Raw genomic sequence first — 27,511 nt, forward strand, 5'->3', positions numbered from 1 at the left:
ATGCCATTCCCCCGCCTTCTCCCTGTAACCCTGCTCATTCTTCTTTTTCATATAACAGTCTAATTCCCTGTTGAATGCTTCAATTGAAACCGTCTCCACCACGCTGTCAGGCAGCGCATTCCAGACCTTAACCACTTGCTGCGTGAAAAAGTTTTCCTTCAAATCCCGTTTGCTTCTCTTACCCATTATTTTAAATCTGTGCCCTCACGTTCTTGATCCTTACAGTACAGAAGGAGGCCATTCAGCCCCTCATGTCTGTACTGGCTCTCCAAATGAGCAATTCATTTAGTGCCATTCCTCTGCCTTCTCCCTGTAACCCTGCACATTCTCTCTTGTCACATAACTATCTAATTCCCTTTTGAATGCCATGATTGAACCTGCCTCCACCGCGCACTCTGGCAGTGCATTCCAAATCCCAACCACTCGCTGTATGAAAAAGTTTTTCCTCATGCCGCCATTGCTTCTTTTGCCAATTACCTTAAGTATGCGCCACCTTATTCTTGATCCTTTCACGAGTGGGAAAAGTTTTTCCCTATCTACTCTGTCTAGACCCCTCATGATTTTGAATACCTTTATCAAATCGCCTCTCAGCCTTCTTTTCTCCAAGGAAAACAGTCCCAACTTCTCCAATCTATCTTCGAAAATGAAGTTGCTCATCCCTGGAATCATTCTTTTTTCTGCACTCTCTGTAATGCCTTCACATCTTTCCTGGAGTGCGGCGCCCAGAACTGGACGCAATACTCCAGTTGAGGTCGAACTCAACTCCAGTTGAGTTTAACATAACCTCCTTGCTCTTGTACTTCATGCCCCTATTAATAAAGCCCAGGATACTGTATGCTTTATTAACTGCTCTCTCAGCCTGTCCTGCCACCTTCGATGACCTGATTTGATAAAGGTATTCAAAATTATGAGGGGCCTAGACAGAGTAGATAGGGAAAAACTTTTCCCACTCGTGAAAGGATCAAGAATACGGTGGCACATACTTAAGGTAATTGGCAAAAGAAGCAATGGCGACATGAGGAAAAACTTTTTCATACCTATGCACATGTACACCCAGGTCCCTCTGCTCCTGCACCACCTTTAAAGATGTACCCTTTATTTTATATTGTCTGTGTTCTTCCTACCAAAATGAATCACTTCACACTTCTCCGCATTGAACTTCATCTGTCACATGCCCTCCCATTCCACCAACTTGTCTCTGTCCTTTTGAACAGGGATAGGCACCGACATGTTGCACCACAGACATTTGACAAATTTATTGACATGGGGGCAATTAATCTGTATATAAAGTGTATAGCCAATCTAATGCCATCAAAACACAGTCCAACTTAAAACACATTTCTCCCTATAAAGTAGTGAAGCATACAATTATCAATAGAGAGCAGCACAACTGTATTAGCTAGCAAGCAAAATAGTATGCAATGCCAGTGCAAATTACTTCTGTTAACAGAATAGAGCTAGCCTACACCATGTCATGGGGTGGTAGATGGACCTTGTTGAAAGACCTCCATGGATTCACACTGTGTCAGCAGTGCAGATTCATCCAATAAACCATGAAATTTGAGGAGAGGATTGTTATTGTGGTTGAGGTGTGGCAGTAAAAAAATCAGCAATAGGAAGACGGACCATTTCTCACACTGCTGTTGTTACAAGACAATTTAACCTGTGATGGTCAATGCTTCTGCAACTTCTCCACCTGCTTGTAATATGTGCTTGAAGACTGGGCATCCAACAAAAGGGCAGTGATTTCCAAATCAGGAGAATTTTATAGGATGGAGCAGCTAGTACTTCAGAGGAGTCATGTACAGAAAAAGCAGAGTGGGACAAGAAGAGACAGAGAGATTAATGGTAGGTAGCCAAGACTAGTTTATTCATCTTGACAGGCTGTTAAACTAGGTCTTGGATTCTAAAATACAGAAACAATAGAATCTCTGACAGAGAACATATCATTTGCTCACCAAAGCTAGTGTCATGCAGGCACCCACCTGCCAAGAATGAAGCACATTAATTTTGCCACATGGACATTAAACTTCAGATTGTTGCTGGGAAGAAAAGAGGGCCTATTACAAGGAATTGCCAGGCCCCTAGTCGGAAAGACATTTTTGCATACTAGAAGACAGTGTTGGAACAAAGGAACCAGTCCCTGCTCCCAATACACAGAATGGACTTGGTCAGACCAGTTTAGTCACATGACTAACTGGCTGTTGCAGAGTTTTGAACTGAGAGTTTTAAATTGAAGAAACAGTGTGTTTGAAGACAGAAAGCTCTTGACGCCTGGATTGAGAACATCCCTCTCCTGTCTGCTCTCATCTCTTTCTCACCAGCTTTGGAATCCATTGAAGACACATGAACACCAAGAAAGAAAAGTCTCCTACAGTGAACAAGGTTTAAGAAGAATACTGGGCCCCAGCGAAAAGCAAGAATTACCTACAAGCAAGGACTCTACAGTGAGCTCGAAGAACTGTAACAAACTCTTCAGATATTGTCTCAAACCTCTCCACTTAAATTTTTCTTCTGCTCTTTTCTGTCCTCATTTGCTTGTGCGTATCGTGTATGCATGCTTGCGTGGGCGCGTTGTGTATCCGCAGGTGTCAACCGAATTAGAGTTGGTAAGTTTTAATAAAATTCACCTTTCTTCTTTAAACCTAAGAAAGCCTGTTTGCACTCACTTCTTTACCTTATAATTGGAAAGTGGTGAATAAGGATTCACCAAGGGAGAGCTCAAAACACAGTGTGTTTAAAAATAAAGCCCTGTTACAGTAAGGCCAGGTGAAGGCTGAAAGGGACCCCCAGACACTTTTCTCACCTGGTTGTAACACTAGTGACAAAATTAGATAAACACAATTACAAATAAAGAGCACCCTTCTGTTCCTTCAATAAAGCTTAAATTCATTTATGTCCATATCTCAGTCTATCTCACTAGACACGTTGCCGACCCCTGCTTTCAAAGTTCTACACTAGCCTCCTCACAGTTCACAATGCTTCCAAGTTTTGTATCATCGGCAAATTTTGAAATTGTGCCCTGTACACCAAGGTCTAGGTCATTCATATATATCAAGAGCAAGAGTAGCAACACTGACCCCTGGGGAACTCCACTACAAACCTTCCTCCAGTCGGAAAAACATCTATTAACCACAACTGTCTGTTTCCTGACATTAAGCCAATTTTGTTTCCATATTGCTACTGTCCCTTTTATTCCATGAGCTGTAACGTTACTCTCAAGTCTTTTTTGTCTTTTGGAAGTCCATGTACACCACATCAATAGCATTGCCCTCACTTTTTTTATTCATTCATGGGATGTAGGTGTCGCTGCCAGGCCAGCATTTATTGCCCATCCCTAATTGCCCTTGAGAAGGTGGTGGTGCTCTGCCGCCTTGAACTGCTGCAGTCCATGTGGGGTAGGTACACCCACAGTGCTGTTAGGAAGGGAGTTCCAGGATTTTGACCCAGCGACAGTGAAGGAACAGCGATATAGTTCCAAGTCAGGATGGTGTGTGACTTGGAGGGGAACTTGCAGGTGGTGGTGTTCCGATGCATTTGCTGCCCTTGTCCTTCTAGTTGGGAGAGGTCGCGGGTTTGGAAGGTGCTGTTTAAGGAGCCTTGGTGCATTGCTGCAGTGCATCTTGTAGATGGTATACACTGCTGCCACTGTGCGTCGGTGGTGGAGGGAATGAATGTTTGTAGATGGGGTGCCAGTGAAGCGGGTTGCTTGGTCCTGGATGGTGTCAAGCTTCTTGAATGTTGTTGGAGCTGCACCCATCCAGGCAAGTGGAGAGTATTCCATCATACTCCTGACTTGTGCCTTGTAGATGGTGGTCAGACTTTGGGGAGTCAGGAGGTGAGTTACTCGCCGCAGGATTCCTAGCCTCTGACCTGCTGTTGTAGCCATATGGTATTTATATGGCTACTCCAGTTCAGTTTCTGGTCAATGGTAGCCCCCAGGATGTTGATAGTGGGGAATTCAGCGATGGTAATGCCATTGAATGTCAAGGGGAGATGGTTAGATTCTCTCTTGTTGGAGATGGTCATTGTCTGGCACTTGTGTGGCGCAAATGTTACTTGCCACTTATCAGCCCAAGCCTGGATATTGTCCAGGTCTTGCTGCATTTCTACACGGACTGCTTCAGTAACTGAGGAGTTGCGAATGCTGCTGAACATCCCCACTTCTGACCTTATGATTGAAGGAAAGTCATTGATGAAGCAGCTGAAGATGGTTGGGCCTAGGACACTACCCTGAGGAACTCCTGCAGTGATGTCCTGGAGCTCAGATGATTGACCTCCAACAACCACAACCATCTTCCTTTGCGCTAGGTATGACTCCAACCGGCAGAGGGTTTTTCCCCGATTCCCATTGACCTCAGTTTTGCCAGGACTCCTTGAGCCATACGCGGTTAAATGCTGCCTTGATGTCAAGGGCAGTCACTCTCACCTCACCTCTTGAGTTCAGCTCTTTTGTCCTTGTTTGAACCAAGGCTGTAATTAGGTCACGAGCTGAGTGGCCCTGGCGGAACCCAAACTGAGCGTCACTGAGCAGGTTATTGCTAAGCAAGTGCCGCTTGATGGCACTGTTGATGACACCTTCCATCACTTTACTGATGATTGAGAGTAGGCTGATGGGACGGTAATTGGCCGGGTTGGACTTGTCCTGGTTTTTGCGCACAGTACATATCTGGGCAATTTTCCACATTGCCGGGTAGATGCCAGTGTTGTAGCTGTACTGTAACAGCTTGGCTAGGGATGCGGCAAGTTCTGGAGCACAGGTCTTCAGTACTATTGCCGGAATATTGTCAGGGCCCATAGCCTTTGCAGTATCCAGTGCCTTCAGTCGTTTCTTGATATCACGCGGAGTGAATTGAATTGGCTGCAGTCTGGCATCTATGATGCTGGGGACTTCAGGAGGAGGCCGAGATGGATCATCAACTCAGCACTTCTGGCTGAAGATTGTTGCAAATGCTTCAACCTTATCTTTCGCATTGATGTGCTGGGCTCCCCCATCATTGAGGATGGGCATATTTGTGAAGCCACCTCCTCCAGTTAGTTGTTTAATTGTCCACCACCATTCACGGCTGGATGTGGCAGGACTGCAGAGCTTAGATCTGATCCGTTGGTTATGGGATCACTTAGCTCTGTCTGTCGCATGCTGCTTACGCAGATAGTCCTGTGTATTATTTTGAGGTATGCCTGGTGCTGCTCCTGGCATGCTCTCCTGCACTCTTCATTGGACCAGGGTTGGTCTTCTGGCTTGATGGGAATGGTAGAATGGGGGATATGCTGGGCCATGAGTTTACAGATTGTGGTTGAGTACAATTCTGCTGCTGCTGATGGCTCCCAGTGCCTCATGGATGCCCAGTTTTGCATTGCTTGATCTGTTTGAAATCTATCCCATTTAGCACGGTGGTAGTGCCACACAACATGAAGGAGGGTATGCTCAGTGTGAAGGCAGGACTTCGTCTCCACAAGGACTGTGCGGTGGTCACTCCTACCAATACTGTTATGGACAGATGCATCTGCGGCAGGCAGATTGGTGAGGACGAGGACAAGTATGTTTTCTCCTCTTGTTGGTTCCCTCACCAGTGCATACCCAGTCTAGCAGATATGTCTTTTAGGACTCGGCCAGCTCAGTCAGTAGTGGTGCTACCGAGCCACCCAGTGATGGACATTGAAGTCCCCCACCCAGAGTACATTCTGTGCCCTTGCCACCCTCAATGCTTCCTCCAAGTGCTGTTCAATATGGACGAGTACTGACTCACCAGCTGAGGGAGGGCGGTAGGTGGTAATCAGCAGGAGGTTTCCTTGTCCATGTTTGACCTGATGCCATGAGACTTCATGGGGTCCAGAGTCGATGTGGAGGACTCCGAGGGCAACTTCCTCCCTACTGTATACCACTGTGCCGCCACCTCTGCTGGGTCTGTGCTGCCGGTGGGACAGGACATACCCGAGGATGGTGATGGCAGTGTCTGGGACATTGTCTGTCAGGTATGATTCCGTGACTATGACTGTGTCAGGCTGTTGCTTGACTAATCTGTGGGACAGCTCTCCCAACTTTGACACAAGCCCCTAGATGTTAGTAAGGAGGACTTTGCAGGGTCAGCTGGGCTCATCAACCCTTGTGTTACCTCTTCAAAAAATTCTGGCAAATTAGTTAAACACAATTTTCCCTTAACTAATCCATGCTGGCTTTCCTTAATCAACCTGCATTCACCTAAGTGACTATTAATTTTGTCCTGAATTATTGTTTCAAGAAGCTTCCCCACCACTGAGGTTAAACTGACAGGCCTGTGGTTGCCGGGCTTATCTTTACACCCTTTTTTGAACAAGGATGTAATATTTGTAATTCTCCATTTCTCTGACACCACCCGAGTCTAAGACTCCCTTTTATTTTGACTGCCATTCTAATCTCATATTCTCTCTTTGCCACTCTTATTTTCCTCTACGCCTCCCCTCTCAACTTATTGTATTTGGCCTGGTTGTCACTTGAAAAGTTCACCTGGCATGCATCATGCACCCACTTTTTTTGTTTCATCATAATTGCTATCTCCACCGTCATCCTAGGAGCCCTGCTCTAGGTTGCCCTACCTTTCGCCCTTATTGGAATGTACCTAACCTTGTACCTGAAGCATTTCTTCCTTAAAGATAACCCATTGTTACATTACAGTTTTGCCTGTCAGTCTTTGGTTCCATTTTATCCCGGCTAGATCCCATTGAAATTAGCCCTGTTCGAATGTAGCCATTCTGCCTTGTATTGTTCCTTGCTTTTCTGCAAGGCTGTGTTTGCTGACAAAGCTGCCACTAGGTGGCGCTGCAATGGCAAATGCAGCCTGTGCCACTAAAACGTCTCGGTCTGCGATGTCAGGCAGCTGCCAGGATTAAAGATGGTGCTGCTCAAATAATCACACGATGGCAACCTAAACACATGGCAGCACACAATGGCCGGAGGGGAGGGAGTGAGCAGGCTGTGGAGGGGAGCGAGCGAGCGGGCCGTGGAGGGGAGCGAGCGAGCGGGCCGTGGAGGGGAGGGAGCGAGCGGGCCGTGAAGGGGAGGGAACGAGTGGGCCAGGGAGGGAGCGAGCGGGCCAGGGAGGGGAGGGAGCGGGTGGGTGGGTGAGCCAGCGGCCAGGGGTGTGGCAAGCCTGCGGTGAGCGAACGGTCGGGGGGTGGGGGGGTGGCGGTGAGCGAGCAGGCCGGGGGCTGTGAGTGAGGTGGCGGGGGTCGGGAGCGGGCGGAAGGAGGAGAGTGCACCAGCCACCAGCAAGGTCTTCGGCCACGCTGTCGCCGCACCCACTCTCTACCTGCTCCCCAGACCCCCTCTCACCCCATCCCTGCTCTCTCCCCGCTCCCCAGACCCTCTCTCCAGCCCGGATCCCCCCTGCATCTGCCCGCGTTACGCGATGACGTCATCTGCGCATGCCCTAACCCCATCTGCTCGCGTTACGCGATGACGTCTTATGCGCTTGCGCCAACCAGTCCTGGCACTGCAGAACGCAGCGCATGCGCAGAGGGTAGGAACAGATTGGCGCAGTCGGATGACGTAAACTGCCGGCTGCGTTGTCAGTAATCACTTTGTTTCTGCAATATGAGTCTAAACCTTATGATGCGATGATCACTCTTACCCATATGCTCCCCCACAGACAGTTGGTCCTTTTGGCTCACCTCATTTCCCAGCACCAGATCCAGCAGTGCTTCCTTTCGAGTTGGTCTGAGCGCATAGTGATCAAGGAAGTTCTTCTGAACACAATCCAGAAATTCCTCCCCCACCTCCCTTTTCTCCTTCTCTAACTTTTCTGAACACTTTATATCCTTGCATATGAAGCGTCCAGTGGTCACTGTTATTGAGCCATGTTTCTGATATTGCTACTACATCATATTCCCATACTGCTATTTGTGCTTATAGCTCAACAACCTCATGCACTACACTTTGTGCATATACATACATCAGTTGTAATCCTTTGCATTCCTCTTGGCCCTTCTCAGTCTTCTCCTATCTAATGTAGAACTACACCCTTCTCTAGTACTGTGCAACATTCTCATGTTATGCACCTTATTCCTCCTTTCTACTTCTATATGCTGGTGCCCATTCCCCTGCCAATTTAGTTTAAACCCTCCCCAACCACACTAGTGAACCTCCCCACGAAGACTTTGGTCCCTGTCCTGTTGAGGTGCAACCTGTCCGTTTTGAATAGGTGCCTTCTGCCCTAGAACTGGTCCCAATGCCCCAAGAATCTGAAGCCCTCTATCCTGCACCATGCTTCAAGCCATGCATTGATCCTCCCAATCTCCCTGTTTCTACTCTTGCTAGTGCATGGCACTGGGAGTAATCCAGAAATTATTACCTTTGAGGTCCTGCTTTTTAACTTCCTCCTTAGCTCCTGAAAATCTGACCGTAGGACCGTAGTGATGTACGATGTACTTGAACACTTCCCCCTTCATTTGGGTGGACACAATCCATAGCTGTCTTCACTTCGGGCAGAAAATTCCAGGCTGGCCAATGGCAGGAAGCTAGCAGAACAATTGATTTCTTGCCCCACAGGTAAACATGAATAGCAACGCAGATAAAAGGAAGTTGAGGGGAAGGAAGACTTGATTGAATGCAGTTTAGACAAGGATGGCATCGCAAGGGAGTGCAAGCATGGTATCAGAGCAGGTGATTAGGAGCTAGCTAAGCTCAACAAGTACTTTAAAAATGTAATGTTACTGCAGCTTATTTTAGTTTAAGAAGATTGTTTGACTGTTATTCTGCTGCAGTGTCTGGGAGCTCCTGGATGCCACGGCAATTCATGGCAACCACGTTTGTACTAAGTGTCTGCGGCTTGAGGAGTTTTGGCTCAGAGTCATTGAGCTGGAGGCCGAGCTGCAGACACTACGATGCATCAGGGAGGGGGAAAATTACCTGGACACTTTGTTCAGGCAGTCACACCCCTTAGGATAGGGTCATCTGTTTTGGTCAGTGGTCAGGGATGAGAGGGTGTGACTGCGAGTCAGGCCGGTAAGGAGATCGAGAAGGTGGGAGTGGAGGAGCCTCAACACTTGCAATTCAGCAACAAGTTCGAGGTTCTTGCAGCTTGTATAGAGAAGAGCAAGGGCTGTAGTATGGATGAGCAGATGGACCATGGCACCAAGGTACAGGAAGTTGTTCAAGTGGGGGAGCTAAAAGGAAAGTAGTGGTAGTAGGGGACAGTATAGTGAGGGGGATTGACACTGTTCTCTGCAGCAAAGAGAGACAGTCCAAAAGGCTGTGTCGTTTGCGTAGTGTCAGGGTTCGGGACATTTGCTCAGTGCTGGAGAGGAACTTACAGTGGGAGGGGGAGGATCCAGTCGTCGTGGTCCATGTAGGTACCAACGACATAGGTAGGACGAGGAAAGAGGTTCTGCATAGTCAGTATGAGGAGCTAGGCATCAAATTAAGAAGCAGAACCTCAAAGGTAATAATCTTTGGCTTATTATCTGAGCTATGTGAAAATTGTGGTAGGGCAAATAAGATTAGAGAAATGAATGCGTGGCTCAAAGACTGGTGTGGTAGAACTGCATTCTGGTTTGTGGGGCACTGGCACCAGTACTGGGGAAAGTGGGAGCTGTACCATTGGGATAGTCTACACCTGAACCGAGCTGGGAGTGGTATTCTAGCGAGCCGCATAACTAGGGAAGTGGAGAGGGTTTTAAACTGAATAGTGGGGGCAAGGGATCAAATTTGGGAAGATGGGGTAAATCAAAAGAGTAGAGACAAGGCAAGAGAGAAAGGTATTAATATGGGAAAAGATAAACAGACCATGACAGGAAGGGACAGTGAGTACAAATCTAAGAACAAATCAGCAGACAAGGCGAAAGGTTACAAACACAATAAAAAGGACAAAACTAAAGGCTCTGTATCTGAATGCACATAGCATTTGAAACAAAACAGATGAACTGAAAGCACAAATAGAAATAAATAAGTATGATCTGATAGCCATTACAGAGACATGGCTGCAGGATGACATAGATTGGGACCTGAATATTGAAGGGTACATGACATTTAGGAAGGACAGGAAACTAGGAAAAGGTGGAGGATTGCTCTGTTAATCAATAATGGTATTAGCACAATAGAGAGGGATGACCTAAGTTCAGGAAACTAGGATGTAGAAGCAGTTTGGGTTGAGATGAGAAATGATAAAGGTAAGAAGTCACTTGTAGGAGTGGTGTACAGGCCCCCTAACCACACGGTAGGACGGGATATAAAGGAAGAAGTAATGGGAGCTTGTCAGAAAGGTACGGCGATAATCATGGGGAATTTTAATCTACATATGGACTGGAAAAATCAGATGGGCAAAGGTAGCCTAGATGAGGAGTTCATAGAATATTTTCGGGATAGTTTCTTAGAACAGCAGTTCTGGAGCCAACCAGAGAGCAGGCTATACTAGACCTGGTATTGTGCAATGAGATAGGATTAATTAATGACCTCATAGTGAAGGAACCCCTAAGCAGCAGCGATCATAATATGATTGAATTTTACATTCAGTTTGAGGGAGAGAAGAGACTAGTATTTTAAACTTAAATGAGGGCAATTATGAGGGCATGAAAGCAGAGCTATCAAAAGTGAACTGGTGAAGTAGTTTAAGGGATAGGTCAATAGAAATGCAGTGGCAAACATTTAAGGGGATATTTCAGAATACACAGAAAAGATACCTTCCAACAAGAAAGAAAAATTCCACCATCCGTGGTTAACTAAAAAAGTTAAAGATAGGGTCAAACTGAAAGAAAAAGCATATAATTGCACTGTCATGAAAACGCACATGCCAAATGGGAAAATATTAATTTCATCGATTGGAACCTTGCCTTGGACTTTTGCTGGAAATTCTTACAAATAACTTCTCTTAAATAGTAACCTGGCAGCAAGATGGCCACATAAACTTACATTTGAAACACCAAAGGATTAGACGGGAGACAACATGACTGATTCAACCTAGCCAGAACAATGGGGTGCTGTCTGATTAAACTACCTGAAATGGCTTTGTCAACATGGTTGTCAAGAACCATCGACATCCATTGGCTTTGAAAGAGCCAACCCCCTCCAAGTGTGTCTGAACAGCTTAAGGTGTGGCACCATGAATCTCAGAGGAGATTCCATAAGGGCCTCATTAATCCAACAAAGAGGTTTTGGGAATGTCATGTGACTGCTGTGCAGCTCTGGAGTAGCTAAGCTTTCTCTGTCAGAAAGGAGAAGAATAACTGAGAAGCCATCAGGGAGGCAGCTCGCGCGCGCTCTCTCTTTCTTTCTTCCTCCCTCTCCAGTAATGATCCAGAGAAGCCTCGGTTGTAACTGCTAAAGCCTCAAACCTAGACCAGCACAGACATCAACTAGGGGACAAGGATCAAATCCCCTCTTCTGCCTTCCGGAGCCTGAGAAGCAAGCCTGGAACCATACACGTGGCCCAGCGAGGACTTCAGGACTACAATTTCAATTAAGGACTCTGGGTCTGATAAAATGTATTTAATTTCCATTTATTACAGACTCTACTCCAACCACACAACTCTGTTTTTCCCTTTGTAATCGATTTGTGTGTGTTTGACTCTTGTATTAATGTGTGCGTGGATGCGTAGCATATTTTAGTAATTTTAACTGGTTTAGCGTGTTAAGGATAATAAACTTATATCTTTCGTGTTTAAACTCAAGAAAACCTGTCTGGTTCTTTTGCAATTATATTAAAGGAACTGGAGTAAGCGGTCACTGAGGTGGTAAGTTCAATCACTGTTAAAAAAGGATCAACCCTGTAGTTGTCAAACCAGAGAAGTGACGAAAGGGGAGTCTGAGACCCCTTCCTCACCTGGTCATAACAGCGCAAAGATGGGTGGCAAATCAGAAGCTTGGAAGGAATATAAAAAGCATCAAAGAACGACTAAAATATTAATAAAGAGGGAAAAATTAGAGTACAAGAGAAAGCTGGCTAGACATATACAAACAGATAGTAAGAGTTTCTATAGATATTTTAAAAAAGAGTTAATAAAGTCAGCGTTGGTCCTATAGAAAGTGAGTTTGGGGAATTATTAAGGGAAAATAAAGAGATGGCAGATGAATTGAATGGGTAATTTGAATCGGTCTTCACCATAGAGGATACAAGTAACATCCTAGTAATAGCTGTAAATCAGGAAATGGAAGGAGGGGGGGAGCTCAAGAAAATTACAATCACAAGGGTAGTACTGAGAAAATTGTTGAACCTGCGGGCTGACAAGTCCTTGCATCCTGATGGACTTCATCTGAGGGTCTTAAGAAGTGGCTAGTGAGATAGTTGATGCGTTGGTTCTGATTTTCCAAAATTCCCTAGACTCTGGGAAAGTTCCATTAGATTGGAAAATGGCTAATGCAACTCCTTTATTCAAAAAGGGAGGGAGTCAGAAAGCAGGAAACCTCAGGCCAATTAGCTTAACAACGGTCTTGGGGAAAATGTTAGAAGCTATTATTGAAGGATGTTATAGCAGGGCATTTAGAAAAAATCAAGGTAATCAGGCAGAGTCAACATGGTTTTGTGAAATGGAAATCATGTATAACCACTTCTTTGAACTACTTCTTTGAAGTAGTAACATGTGCTGTGGATAAAGGGGAACCGGTTGATGTACTATACTTAGATTTCGAGAAGGCATTTGATAAGGTGCTACATCAAAGGTTATTGCGGAAAATAAAAGCTCATGGTGTAGGGGTAACATTTTGGCATGGATAGAAGATTGGCTAGCTACCAGGAAACAGAGTAGGCATAAATGGGTCATTTTCTGGTTGGCAAGATGTTAACTAGTGGTGTTCCGCAGGGATCAGTACTGGGACCTCAACTTTTTACAATTTATATAAATGACCTAGATCAAGGGACCCAAGGTATGGTTGCTATATTTACTGATGACACAAAAATAGGTAGGGAAGTAAGTTGTGAAGAGGACATAAGGGGGCTACAAAGGGATATAGATAGGTTAAGTGAGTGGGCAAAGATCAGGCAAATGGAGTATAATGTGAGAACATTTTAAATTGTGCATTTTGGCAGGAAGAATAAAAAAGAATCATATTATCTAAATGGTGAGAGATTGCAGAGCTCTGAGATGCAGAAGGATCTCGGTGTCCTAGTGCATGAATCGCAAAAGGTTAGTATGTAATTAGGAAAGCTAATAGAATGTTATTGTTTATTGCGAGGGGAATTGAATACAAAAGTAGGGAGGTAATGCTTCATTTATACAGGGCATTGGTGAGACCACATCTGGAGTACTGTGTACAGTACTGGTCTCCTTATTTAAGGAAGGGTGCAAATGCATTGGAAGCAGTTCTGAGAAGGTTTACTAGACTAATACCTGGAATGGGCAGATTGTCTTATGAGGAAACGTTTGACAGACGAAGTTTGTATCCACTGGAGTTTAGAAGAGTAAGAGGCAACTTGATTGAAGCATATAAGATTCTGATGGGTCTTGACAGGGTGGATGTGGAAAGGATGTTTCCTCTTGTGGGAGAATCTAGAACTAAGGGTCACTATTTAAACATAAGGGATCGCCCATTTAAGACAGAGATGAGGAGAAATTTTTTTCTCTGAAGGTACTGAGTCTTTGGAACTCTCTTCCTCAAAAGGCGGTGGAAGCAGAGTCTTTGAATATTTTTAAGGCAGAGGTAGATGGATTCTTGATAAGGGGGTGAAATGTTATTGGGGGTAGCTGGCAATGTGGAATTGAGGTTACAGTCAGATCAGCCATGATCTTGCTAAATGGCCTACTCCTAAATCATATGCTATATTTTAGTGATAAGAAGGATCCTGTGTAGGCATTGAACAGAACTAAGGGCTAAAACATTCTGAAAGAGATTATTCTATTTACGCTATGAGATATACCTGGATATCAGGGAAAATGAAGATACATTGACGACTTGAGATAAGACATACGAACATATGAATTAGGAGCTGACTTAATATAACAGTCTGAAACAGAAGCCAAATATATCTAAAGTAAAAACTCAAAAATATAACAAACATTAGAGCTCTAAAAAAAAGTACAGTACAGGTTTTCATGATCATGGAGAACTTTGACATGTTTTAGTATAAGATTGATTTTACTGGTTGACAAATTTCTAACCAGATCTACTATCATTAGAAGAATAAAAGAGAATGTTTTTTTATCTGAAGGGTTAATAGAATGTGGAATAGTCCAGGAAGCCAGGTGGGTGAAGAAAGAACTAGAGCCAATCTTTACACACTTTTGCAAGCATTTATTTAGAGATGCACATTAGAAACATGCATCCCCTCACCCAAAAAACAGAGTTTCAGTCTGTTCCTTTTTAAAGGGGCACAAATGAATCCCCAGTTAATGCCCAACACCTGCCTACAATTAAAATACAATTAAGAGTTCCCATCTCTCTTCAAATAAAAATTAGAGTTTATGTACAACCAACATTTCAAAACAAATTAAATCAAAAACCTCCATATTCTGAACAAAGCATTACATTGCAAGATGCCCCTCCTCCAGTACCCCGAACAATTTTTTCGTACATGCATTTCTTTTTGTAAAACATACAGTTGATGACTTGGATCCAGCCATTTAATGTAAGAGATTTCTTTCTCTCCAGTATTACTTTCAAGCTAGCAAGCATAATCCATAACCTTTTCTCACTCATATTTTTGTAGAGTGTACATTATCCCACAAGGAAATATCTAAATATTCAACAGGTATAGTATCTTCAGTATGCTGATTATACAGAATCTCGCTTGAAATATTTGACAGAGAATCCCATATCCATTGCATCCACAGGAGCCAGTGTTTCGTCCTTTTAACAACCCTTATTAGTTTCTTAGCTTCCCAAGTTAAAGGGCAACATTTCCCATTTTCACCCATCAGAAATCAGAAACCAGCTACACTAGAGTACTCATCAGGAAGATTAGCATATGAACCATTGGTAAAAATGGCTAGCTTCATGTTCTTTGGGTCACCTAAGGATGGGAACTTAAGTATGCATTTGTCCAAATTTAATATTTTTAATGCTTTATTTACCCTTAAAACGTTCTTGACGTGAGGGTGTTTCATTGTTGTACTTAACTCCAACACATTAAACTAGCATCTGGTCCAGTGTGAGTATCCAGCCAGTTCAGCTGACCAACCCGGCTTTGCAATTGCTGTCTCTTCTTTAGATATAACATCATCTTTCTGTGAGGACCTAGTATGATTAACCAGGTTGAGTGTAACACTCTCCAAATAGGATTGTTGATTTAATGTTATTCCAGTCCTATTTTGCTTAATATCTAAACCAATATAATTGAAAGCTCATCAAGCCTGACTCCCAATTTGAAATTCTACTCTAATCTTAACACGTTTCTCAAATTCTGCAGTGTTACCCCATAAGAAACCATCGACACGCATCATGAAGATGCCTGAAAGTTTCCCTTTATGAGAACAATGAAACATTGTAGGATCTGCTTTTAGTTTTCAGCAAAACAGATCTCACTGAAAAATACCATACCTTGGAGGCATCATTCAAGTCACAGACAAATTTGTTTAGTTTCCGTTGTTTTCCTTCTACATCTGCTGCTTCTTTGGGCAGTTTCAGAAACACTTCACTCTGACAGGTATCCCCTGCAGAAATGCGGCTTTTATGTTGATTGACCTACACTCCCATGAATATGTGGCCAAAAGAGCCAAAAGGATTTTCAACATTACTTTTCCAGCTGTGGGAGGATCCACTCTCACATTTGTATCACCCAGTCCCTCTTCAAAATCCCGAGCAACTAGCCTATCTGTAGCCTTATAAGTCCCACCTGCATGTTCCATAATTGTCATATCCCTCCATTCGCTGGACACTCCTGAAATATGTGTCAGCGAAGTACCCACTCTGGGCAATTGGCCTGTAGATGTGATAGCTCTGTTGTGTGTGTCATGATCACTCACATTACCACTATCCAGCCCTTGATCAACCGCATTCTGTTTCTCAGGACCTTCATCTCAAAGCACATTAGTGTTTGAGGTACAAAGTGCCTTCTTTGCTTCTATCAGCTGCTCTGATTCCAAGATCTTGTAATTCCTTTTTTTCTCTGATTCTTATCACCTGATGCCATTAATACTTGTCTAACACTCTGACGAGAAGCATCAGGTTTTGTTAAGAGGATACAAATATGTCCTAACTGGGTAAACTGCAGAAAAATTGACTTCTGACAAGTAATTGCCTTATCATGCTCCATGTCATGTTTAATTTGTGCCTTTTTCATAGAAGCTTTACTCAACAACATAGATGTCACACTAGAGACTATGGCAATGATTTTCCACAGGCTTTGGGACAGGATATCAGGCCGAAATGGGGTTCCTGAGCCCGCAGTTGCTGGCTGCAGGAGCGACTCAGCAACTTTCTCAGATGCGGCCTCCTAATTGGCTGCCTCCAGGCTCGCGGTCCAATTAAGGACGGCAGACAGGTTCCCGAGGCTGCTGGTCAAATCAGAGGGCTGGCAGCTCTGAACCCTTGGCAGCCCTACTGGGTGAGGTGGGCAGTGTTGAGGCAGCTTGGGGAATCGAGAAGGCACCTCAACATAGGAGAGCCTTTGTTGAGGTAAGTAAAATAAATTAAACAGCAGAGGGGCTAAGCAGGCAGGCCCCTCTGGATGGCCCATTGGGATGTGGGTATAGCCTTCTCTGCCTGTGGCCACTTCTTTGGGGCATGGAGGCTCCAGTTCCACTGGCCCCCCCCCCCTCCCCGGATGACCACCAGGAGCCACTATGAAGCTGGTAGCCACCCCACATGATGGGGGTGGGGTGACCTGAAGAATCGACCCTAATAGCATCCTTAAATGTTTAAATCGGCTGCCTGTCTCCGATCAGCGGGCCTCCCAGCCTGGCGCCCTGGGGGCTGGGAAAATCCTGCCCTACATCAGTACTGATAAAGTGGCTTACTCTAGCTATTTTACATAGAATTACAACTCTCCAGTGTCCTCAATGTTTTGTCATCACCAAACCTAAAGCAAGAAGTACTTTTATATTCCTTAACCCTGCATTGACCCTCATTACTCAGTGAATCAAGATAACATTTTAGCTGATCTGCCCCACATACTGTTGAAGTACAAGTACTATCTAGTACTGCACAGTTAAAGGAGTCATGACTAACCTGTTCATCACAGGACGAAAACTCCTTGTGACCAGTATAATTTGTTAAGATTCATCATTATCTTCCTCTTCTTCATGTATCATTTTGAGGATCCTGCCTCTTCACATTGGGCAGTTCACCACATAATGATACTTCGAGTTATATCTAAAGCACCTATTAACTGTTCCTTCAGCATTCCTGGGATTCATTTGCTGATTATTGCTATTCCAATGTTGTCTTCTGCTGTAATAGCCACATCTTCTGAAGCTGCCTTCATCCTCATCCTGCCTTTCTTTAATCCTTTCATTGTATTGACATCTGCATCCAGTATCTGGACCATTTTGAAATCTGGCAATCATTGAGTCATGCATTCTTTGTGTCAACATGGAATGGCTCATTTGTTCCATGAAGGGTGAAGAAATGGCTGTTTCCCCAGGCATTTTTTAAGGTAGCAGACATCTAATCCAATGGGGTTTCCTGCTCTGAGATTAGAACACCAGTTAGAACCTGTTGGCTGTCAATGAGACACCTTAGCACAATCCAGTAATTTAAACACTAGTATTGATCCAGGAATCCCCAAATTGAATTTCGTCAATCTTTTATACAATCTTAAAGTCAATGATATACGCTTCCGAAATCTGTCAAATTCTCACTTTGCCTTATAGGCATTTAACGGATCATCTTTTTTCTAATTCGCTCATGGAAGGTGGGCAACACTGGCTAGGCCAGCACTTTACTGCTCATCTCTAATTGCCCTTGAGAAGGTGGTGAGCTCCCTTCTTGAACTGCCGCAATCCTTGGGGTGTTGGTATACCCACAGTGCTGTTAGGAAGGGAGTTTCAGGATTTTGACTCATCGACAATGAAGGAACAGCGATATAGTTCCACGTCAGGATGGTGTGTGGCTTGGAGGGGAACTTGCAGGTGGTGGTGTGTTCCCATGCATCTGCTGCCCATGTCCTCCAAGGTGGTGGAGGTTGTGGGTTTGGAAGGTGCTATCGAAGGAGAAGAAATCTTGTAGATTTCATCCAAGAACTCTAAAATCCAAACATTCATCACTATCCAACAAATAGGCATCCGTCTCACAAAATACTTCTGAATTGACTTAGAACCATCGAAAAAGTAAAGCACAGAAGGAGACCATTCAGCGCATCGTGTCTGTGCTGGCTGAACAAACTAGCCACCCAAACTAATTCCACCTTACAGCACCTGTTCCATAGCCCTGCAGGCTACAGCACTTCAGGTATATGTCCAGGTACCTTTTAAAAGAATTGAGGGTCTCTGCTTCCATCACCATTCCTGGCAGCGAATTCCAGACACCCACCACCCTCTGGGTGAAAATATTTCCCCTCATGTTCCCTCTAATCCTTCCACCAATCACCTTAAATCTGTGTCCCCTGGTAAAATGACCTCCCCGCCAGGGGAAACAGGTCCTTCCTGTCCTCTCTATCTAGGTCCCTCATAATTTTGTACACCTCAATGAAGTCACCCCTCAGCCTCCTCAGATCCAGGGAAAACAACCCTAGCCTATCCAATCTTTCCTCATAGCTGCAACTTTCAAGCCCTGGCAACATTCTTGTAAATCTCCTCTGTACTCTCTCCAGAGCAATTATGTCCTTTCTATAATGTGGTGACCAGAACTGCACACAACACTCCAGCTGTGGCCTAACCAGCATTTTATACAGTTCCAGCATCACATCCCTGCTTTTGTACTCTAGACCTCGACCAATAAAGGAAAGCAATCCATATGCCTTCTTCGCCACTCTGTCTACCTGTCCTGCCACCTTCAGGGAGCTGTGGACATGCACTCCAAGTTCTCTCACTTCTTCTACCCCTTTCAATATCCTCCCATTTATTGTGCATTCCCTCACCTTTATTTGCCCTCCCCAAATGCAATACCTCACACTTCTCCGGATTGAATTCCATTTGCCACTTTCCCGCCCACTTAACCGAACAATTGATATTTTGGAGTCCACAGCTTTCCTCCTCACTATTAACACAACGGCCAATTTTTATGTCATCAGCAAATTTCCCAATCATACCTCCCACATTTAAGTCCAAATCATTAATATATACCACAAACAGCAAGGGACCCAACATTGAGCCCTGGGGAATGCCACTGGAAAACCGCTTTCCATTTGCAAAAATATCCATCGACTACTACCGTTTGTTTCCTGTCCCTGAGCCAATTCTGGATCCAAGCTGCCGCCTTCCCCTGTATCCCATAGGCTTTCATTTTACTGATCAGTCTGCCATGCGGGACCTTGTCAAATGCCTTACTAAAATCCATGTAAACTACATCCACTGCACTACCCTCATCAATCGTCCTTGTTACTTCCTCGTAAAACTCAATTAAGTTAATAAGACATGACCTTCCCCTAACAAATCCATGCTGACTATCCCTGATTAATTTGTGCCTTGCTAAGTGACAGTTTAGTCAGTCCCTTAGGATAGATTCTAACAATTTACCCACCACCAAGAACAGACTGACTGGCCTATAATTACCTGGCTTATCCCTCGCACCCTTTTTAAACAATGGTACAATGTTCGCAGACCTCCAATCATCTGGTACCTCGCCTGTATCTAGTGAGGATTTGAAGATGATCCTCAGCATATCCGATATTTCCTTCCTGGCTTCCTTTAACAACCTGGGATACAATCCATCTGGTCCTTTCAGGGATGTCAGACCCTCAAGCACTTCCCTCTCTCATCGTGATTATCGTATCTATTATTTCACAGTCCTCCTCTTTAACTACAATGTCAGCAACAACCCTCTCCTTTGTGAAGACAGAGACAAAAAACTCATTAAGAACCCTGCCCATGTCTTCTGCGTCCACGCTTAAGTTCCCCTGTACATCTCTGATAGGCCCTATCCTTTCCTTAGTTATCCTCTTACTCCAAATGTACTGATAAAACATCTTCAGGCTTTCCTTGAGTTTACCTGCCAATAATTTTTCATGTCCTCTCTTTGCTTTTCTAATTTCCTTTTTACTTCACCCCGCACTTTCTATTCTCCTCTAAATATTAAGATATTTGTGATCATCATAAGCTTTCTTTTTTTTACTTTAACTTACCCTGCAAGCTTTTAGATAACTAGGGGACTCTAGATTTGGCAGTACCACCCTTAATCTTTGCGGGGACATGCCAACACTGTGCCCCTAGTATCTTGCTCTTGAATGCCTTCCAGTGATTTGCCATTGATTTTCCTTCAAGTAGCTGTATCCAGTCCACTTTCGCCAGGTCACCTCTCAGTTTTGTAAAATTTGCCTTCCCCCAATTTAGAACCTTTGCTCCTGTTTTATCTTTGTCCTTTTCCATGATTATGTTAGAACTATCTATTATGGTGACTATCTCCAAAATGGAAACCCTTGTGACTTCATCCACTTGCCCAGCTTCATTTCCGAAGACTAAATCTAGAATTGCGGCCCTTCTCGTTGGGCTTGTTACGTGCTGGCTAAAAAAGTTCTCTTGAACACAGTTCAAGAACTTCTTGTAGGAAGCAACAATATCAAGGCCATAGCTTGTTTTTGCATTTGTAACCCATGTCTGCATATCCACTTCATTCTTCCACTGCTCATATGGTTCAAACTCTGAGAACATCAGAGGATAATCATACACCTACAATTTACACTTGCTTTCTGCCATTTTCCAAAATGACCACTAGGATTTTAGTTTCCTACCTGGAATTTTTTTAGTTTCCAACCTTCACCTTTCGGCAACCATCCTCTTGTTACCATGTTCTAATCCAGAAAGACAGGCGGTGAAGGATAGAACTAGAGCCTATCTTTACACATTTCTTATTATACATATTACAAATATGCAGCTTCTCACCCAATAACCAGAATTTCAGCCTGTTCCTTTTTATAGTGGCACAAGTGAATTCTCAGTTAATGCCCACCATCTGCATACAATTGAGAATAATTTTTTTAAATTCATTCATGGGATGTGGGCTTCGAAGGCTAGGCCACCATTTATTGCCCATCCCTAATTGCTCTTGAGAAGGTGGTGGTGAGTTGCCTTCTTGAACCGCTGCGGTTCATGTGAGGTAGATACACCCACAGTGCTGTTAGGAAGGGAGTTCCAGGATTTTGACCCAGCGACAGTAAAGGAACGGCGATATAGTTCCAAGTCAGGATAGTGTGTGACTTGGAGGGGAATTTGTGATATACAATTAATATACAATTAATGGCTGTTTAGACAGAGACATCATTTAAAGGGGAATTGTGCAACTATTAGATATGGGAAATGGGCAGAAAAATTAGATTAGAATAAATAGCTCAATTTGAAGGGCTAGCACTAGTACATGTCCCATGGGTCAAAATTGGCTACTGCCTGTGCTCTTTCCTAATCATAGCTTGGACCAATTATTTGGTCTTTACCTGTTAACTTGGCACCAAACTGGACTTTATAAGCCTATATATGCCTCAGCTACTCAGGCCCTTTAATTAGCTGAACCATAAGAGGCAGTTGGAGGAAATATTTTTATTTATTGTGTGGCGCTTTATGTTTAACATTTATACTTGCTTAACTGTTCTATGCTGATATTTTTCTGTTTTTCCCCAAAGGGATAATCAGAAATTTAAGGAGCATTTTTGTTACAGTCACTGCTTGTCTTGAGGTGGTTATTGCCTACATCTTGTGAATGGGCAGTTTGTGAGCACTGAAAGCTATTTTTATAGTGTCACTACGTCAGTTTTCAGGAGACTAGTGTCCATAGACCAGCTCCCCACATGCCAACTAATAAATCTGGCTTCCTTATCCTGACTGCATACACAGTTTACATATAATTTTTCATAGATCTGTAATCCTGTCCCCTGGTAAAAAAGGAGTTGATTTAGTAATAAGTACTGTAGTATGCTTACTGCAGCATGCATGAGATGCGTTGTGTGAAATTGTCCCTTTCAGTTGAGTAGGTGGACTGTATCAGACATCTCATTGCATCATTCAAGTGGATGCAAGTAGCTAGCTGCCCTACAGCCTGTTTTATAAGGCTGCGAGTTACTCATGAAATTCATGTTCCAATTTATGAAAATGTTACTGCATCAGATGTTTAATTCTTTTGAGTATGAATGCCTCTTGCTGCAGATATTGGGCCTCCGCCTAGGATTCTCTACGAGCAAATAAGCAGCACATTAAGTTTACACAATTAGAAATTGAATGCAATAGAGTTTCTTTTCCTTATATCTCACTCTTTCTTTGTACATCAAAATAAATGCAGCCTCCTCAAGCTGTATAGGATGTTGATATTTGGTGGTGGAAGGGAGGCTGGGAGGAGAGGGAAGGAACTCAGATACCATTGTTATGTAACCTTCTGACAGGAAGCATATTTAGAGGGATGAGTGAGCCAACTCATTTACTCTTCCCCCACCCCATGGGTCAGATTGTTTTGCGCTCTCAATGTTTCCTACCTGACAGTTGCGGAGAACGAGAAATCTGTGAATCCTTTTTGTCCATTGTTGGATTGAGGATTGGTTAATTGGCAGAAAACAGAATAGGAATAAATGGGATATTTTCAGGTTGGCAGGTTGGAACTATTGTGGTACTGCAAGGATCAGCACTTGGGCCTCAGCTATTTACTTAATCAGGACTTAGATGAAGGGACGAAGTGTATTGTATCGAAGTTTGCTGACGATACAAAGTTAGGTGGGAACATAAGCAGTGAGCAGGAGCAGACAAAGTGGGTGCAGAGGGATATAGACAGATTGGGTGGGTGGGCAAGAGCATGGCAAATGGAATACAGTGTGGCAAAGTGTAAAGTTATCACTTTGGTAGGAAAAATAAAAAAGCAAATATTTTTTGAATGATGAGAGACTGGGAAATGTTTTTATTCAGAGGGACCTGCATGTCTTTGTACGTGAATCACAGAGGTTAATATACAGGTACAGTAAGCAATTAGGAAGGCAAATGGTATGTTAGCTTTTGTTACAAAGGGATTGGTGGATAACCTTAAAAATGTCTTACTAAAATTGTATAGGGTGTTGATGAACTCACGTCTGGTGTACTGTGTGTAGTTTTGGTCTCCTTACCTAAGGAAGGACATATTTGCCCAGAGGGAGTGCAACGATGGTTCACTAGACCTGTTCCTGGGATGAAGGGATTGTCCTATGTGGTGAGATTGAATAGACCGGGCCTTTATTCCCTGACGTTTAGAAGAATGAGAAGTGATCTAACTGAAAAATAGAAAATGGAATTAAGGACAAATTAATGACTTGGTTAGGAGATTGGCTGAGCAGCAGGTGACAGAGTATGGATAATGGGCAAGGACTTTAATTGGCAGAATGTGACTCGTGACATCTCACAGGGATCTGTGTTGGGGCCTTAACTATTCCTTATTTATTAACTAGTTAGATGCTGGGATTGAGAGCCACATATACTAATTTGATGACACAAAGATAGGCAGTAATGTAAGCAGTGTAGATTGAAGTATAAAATTACAGAGAAATATTTAGTAGATGAAGTGAATGGGCAAAGCTGTGGCAAATGGATTTCAATATAGTGTAGTATGATGCCATCCGGATTGAACTAAAAAGGATAGATCACATTACTTTCTAAATGGTGAAGAACCAGAAGCAGTGGAGGTCCAAAGAGACTTAAGGGGTCTATGTACATAGATCATAAAAATGTAATGGGCAGGTATATACTGGAGGAAGGTATATAGTAGGGTTCTCCAGAGGTCGGTGTTAGGACCCCTGCTTCTTTTGATATTAATGACTAATGATTAATGATTAATGGGTGTACGGGGCACAATTTCAGAATTTGCGGATGTCACAAGCTTGGAACTATTGCGAACTGTGAGGATAGTGATAAACTTCAAGAGGACATAAACTAGTTGGTGGAATGGGCGGACAAGTGGCAGATGAAATTTCATGCAGATAAGTGTGAAGTGATTCATTTTGGTTGGATGAACGGGGAGAGGCAATATAAAATAAAGGGTACAATTGTAAAGCGGGTGCAGGAATAGAGGTTACCTGGGGGGTATATGTGCACAAATCATTGAAGGTTGCAGGACAGGTTGCGAAAGTGGTTAATAAAGCATATGGGATCCTGGGCTTTATCAATAGAGACATAGAGTAGAAGAACAAGGAAGTTATGATAAACCTGTATAAAACACAGGCTCGGCCTCAAGTAGAGCATTGGGTCCAGTTCTGGGCACCACACTTTAGGAAGGATGTTAAGGCATTAGAGAGGGTGCAAAAAAGATTCGTGAGAATGGTTCCATAGATGAGGAACGTCAGTTACATGGATAGATTGGAGAATCTGGGTCTGTTCTCCTTGGAGAAGAGAAGATTTGATAGAGGTGTTCAAAATCATGAGGGGTTTGGACAGAGTAGATAGGGAGAAACTGTCTCCGTTGGTAGAAGGCTCCAGAACCAGTGGACCGATTTAAGGTGATTGGCAAAAGAAGCAACAGCAACATGAGGAAAAACTCTTTTTACGCAGCGAGTGGTTAGGAACTTGAATGCGCTACGTGAGAGTGTGGTGGAGGCAGATTTCGATAGAGACCTTGAAAAGAGAATTGGATAATTATCTGAAAAGATTTGCAGGGCCATGGATAAAAAGTGGGGGAGTAGGACTAGATGAGTTGCTCTTGCAGAGAGCCAGCACGGACACGACAATGAACGGCCTCCTTCTGTGCTGTAAACACTCTGTGATTCTATGAAATTATATGAACTGCGGTTGTATTCCCTGGAATTTCGAAGATTACATGGTGATTTGACTGAAGTTTACAAGATATGAAAGGGAGCTGATAGGGGCGATAAAGGGTAATTATTTCCATTGGTTGGGAAATCTAGGATTAGGGGACATAACCTACAAAATAGAGCCAGACTCTTCAGGAATGAAGTTGGGAAACATTTCTACATCCTCAGGGTAGAAGAAGTTTGCAACGTTCTCCTGCAAATGGCAGCTAATACTGGGTCAATTGTTAACTTTAAATCTGAGATTGATAGTTTTCTGTTAGCTAAAGGTATTAAGGGATCTGGGACAAAGGCAGGTATATGGAGTTAGATCACAGATTCAGTCATGATCTCATCGAATGGCAGAACAGGCTCGAGGGGAAAAATTACCTACTCCTGTTCCTGTGTTCCAATTGATGTCATAATTTTCACCTTTTTACAGTACTTAGGGGAGGAAAAATGACACATGAAAGTAAGTTTGAAAAGAGTGACAATTATGAACTGTTCATTATAAATTCAGCTGGATAAATGTACAATGTTTCTTCACCTGGCTGACTTTCTATTTCCGATCTCCTTTCATATGAATCTACTGACTAAAACCTGTTGTTTTCAGGTAGGAGAGACTGAAGACTTGGAGCAAAGACAAAAGATCCGAGCACAAATCCAAGAACTTCGGAACCAGCGGCATAGCAGCCAGAGTGAGCCTGATGGTACGTACTGAGGCTACTTCGCAATCCTATTTTTTTAAAGACTATTTTGAGAGGACTGTATGGCTTAAACCTCAATTAGCTGTGCTGTAGATGGAGATAATTCCAGTCAAGGTACAGTCATCTTTATTGGATTAAAAGTCACCATGCCCTTTATTTTGTGTGCCCTATATTCAGCTCAAGCAAACAGTGCCAAAAGATATTAAATATTATTTGTTTGGCAATCAGAAAAAACTGCCCATTGTTGGGGACACGTGCATTGACACTGTGAAAGGTTGTTTCAGTGAGCCTTGCCTTTATTAATTTCCTGCTGTCTGACAAATCAGATTTGTTTCCAATTAAGAAATGAGTCCTCTTTTCTTTAAACAGCTGTACTACATCTTGTGTGTTTCATGCATCGTGTGACTTACAGATCTTTTTGTATTCAATAACTTTTTCTAGTTTAACTAATTATAGTCCTAACTGCTGATGTCAGTTTCACACTTAACCAAATTTCAGGGTTTTTTGACTTGAGAAGCTGTAGCTTACTGATTCATCATGTTGTTTACCCCCATCACATGGTTGGCCCTTGTTGCAGTAAATTTTGTCCCAAGGTGCCGTTAAACAAGGCTGCCATGTCTGCATTTATCAATAAGGTCCAAATTGCAGTTCCATGTCACATGGGAAGATAAGGGCATGTCAACAACAGCAGCAACAATTTGCATTTATATAGTGCTTTTGATATAGTAAACATCCTAAGGCGCTTCACAGGAATGTAATCAGTGAAGGAAATTGACATTGATCCAAAAAAGGAGGCATTAGGACAGGTGAAACAGGTAGATTTTAAGGAGTAGTCCAGCTCAACGAAGTTCACCTTCTACAGAGTACTTATATCAGTAATTTGGTGAGTGAGGGAATCGGCGCAGTGAGGGAAGAGATGCGGTTCTGGTCTTTTACAAAGCAAGGAACAGTTTGAGAGAGACAGCGAGACCTGAGAGCTGAGGTTTAGAGCCACTAATTAGGAGAGCATGTAAATGATTGGTGGGTGAGTTTTATGATTTTTTTCTCTAAACTAGGGCAGTAGTTTACACTAAGTACTGTATTAAATTTATAGCTTAACCTGTTAAACTACTTAAAATAACTACAGACATTAATTAGGTGATATTTTAAAACTTAAAACCCTAAGTAGTTAATTAAAATAAAATAAACATGGCAGGAAAGGTGCAGCTGCAGCACGTGGGAGTAATGAACACCGGAGTGATCCACATCAACAGCATCTGCAGCAAGCGTCCGCAGCTTAGGAACTTGGGTTTAGAGTTCCAGGAGACGGTCACACCCCCTAGGTTAAATACTTCAGATTTGGTCCGTGGTCAGAGACAGGAGGGTGTGACTGCAAGTGAGGCAGCTGTGGGGATCCAGAAGGTAGCATTGCAGGAGCCTCAGCCCTTGCACTTATCCAAAAGGTACAAGATTCTTGCAGCCTGTGTGGACAGGAGCAGGGACTGCAGGGAGGATGAGCAAACTGACCACAGCATCATGGTGCAGGGGGCCATGCAAGTTGGGGGAGTAAAAAGGAATGTAGTAGTGGTAGGAGACTGTATAGTTAGGGAGATGGATACTGTTCTCTGCACGTGACAGCAGAAGTCCCAAAGGCTTCTTAACCCAGTGCTTGGGTTAAGGATATCTCCTTGGAGCTGGAGTGGAACTTGGAGTGGGAGGCGAAGGATCTAATTGTCGTGGTCCCTTTGGGTACCAATGACATAAGTTGGACTAAGAAAAAGGTTCTCTTGAGGGAAAACGAGCAGCTAAGGGCTAAATTAAAAAGCAGAACCACAAAGGTAATATTTTCTGGATTACTACATGACCCACGAGCAAATTGGCATAGGGTAAATAAGATCAGATAGTTGAATGCGTGGCTCAAAGATTGATGTGGGAGAAATGGGTTTCAGTTCATGGGCACTGGCATCAGTACTGGGGAAGGAAGGGACTGTTCCATTGGGATGGAACCGGGCTGGGACCAGTGCCCTGGTGAATCAAATAACTCTGACTGTAGACGGGACTTTAAACTAAATAGTTGGGGGGAGGGTTCAGATGAGG

General features: G+C 43.5%; 1 protein-coding gene across 7 annotated transcripts in view; it reads left to right on the forward strand.

Annotated features, from left to right (window-relative positions):
• Positions 1 to 27,511, forward strand: part of smtnb (smoothelin b) — a 553,824-nt gene that overhangs the window by 290,994 nt on the left and 235,319 nt on the right. For all 7 annotated transcript variants that reach the window (XM_068054824.1, XM_068054826.1, XM_068054827.1 and 4 more), the window contains one exon: positions 25,342 to 25,438. In XM_068054824.1, the coding sequence (XP_067910925.1) occupies positions 25,342 to 25,438 (97 nt within the window). The remainder of the gene's footprint in view (positions 1 to 25,341; positions 25,439 to 27,511) is intronic.

The sequence above is a fragment of the Heterodontus francisci genome, chromosome 23, assembly GCF_036365525.1.
Source record: "Heterodontus francisci isolate sHetFra1 chromosome 23, sHetFra1.hap1, whole genome shotgun sequence".
Lineage (NCBI taxonomy): Eukaryota > Metazoa > Chordata > Chondrichthyes > Heterodontiformes > Heterodontidae > Heterodontus > Heterodontus francisci.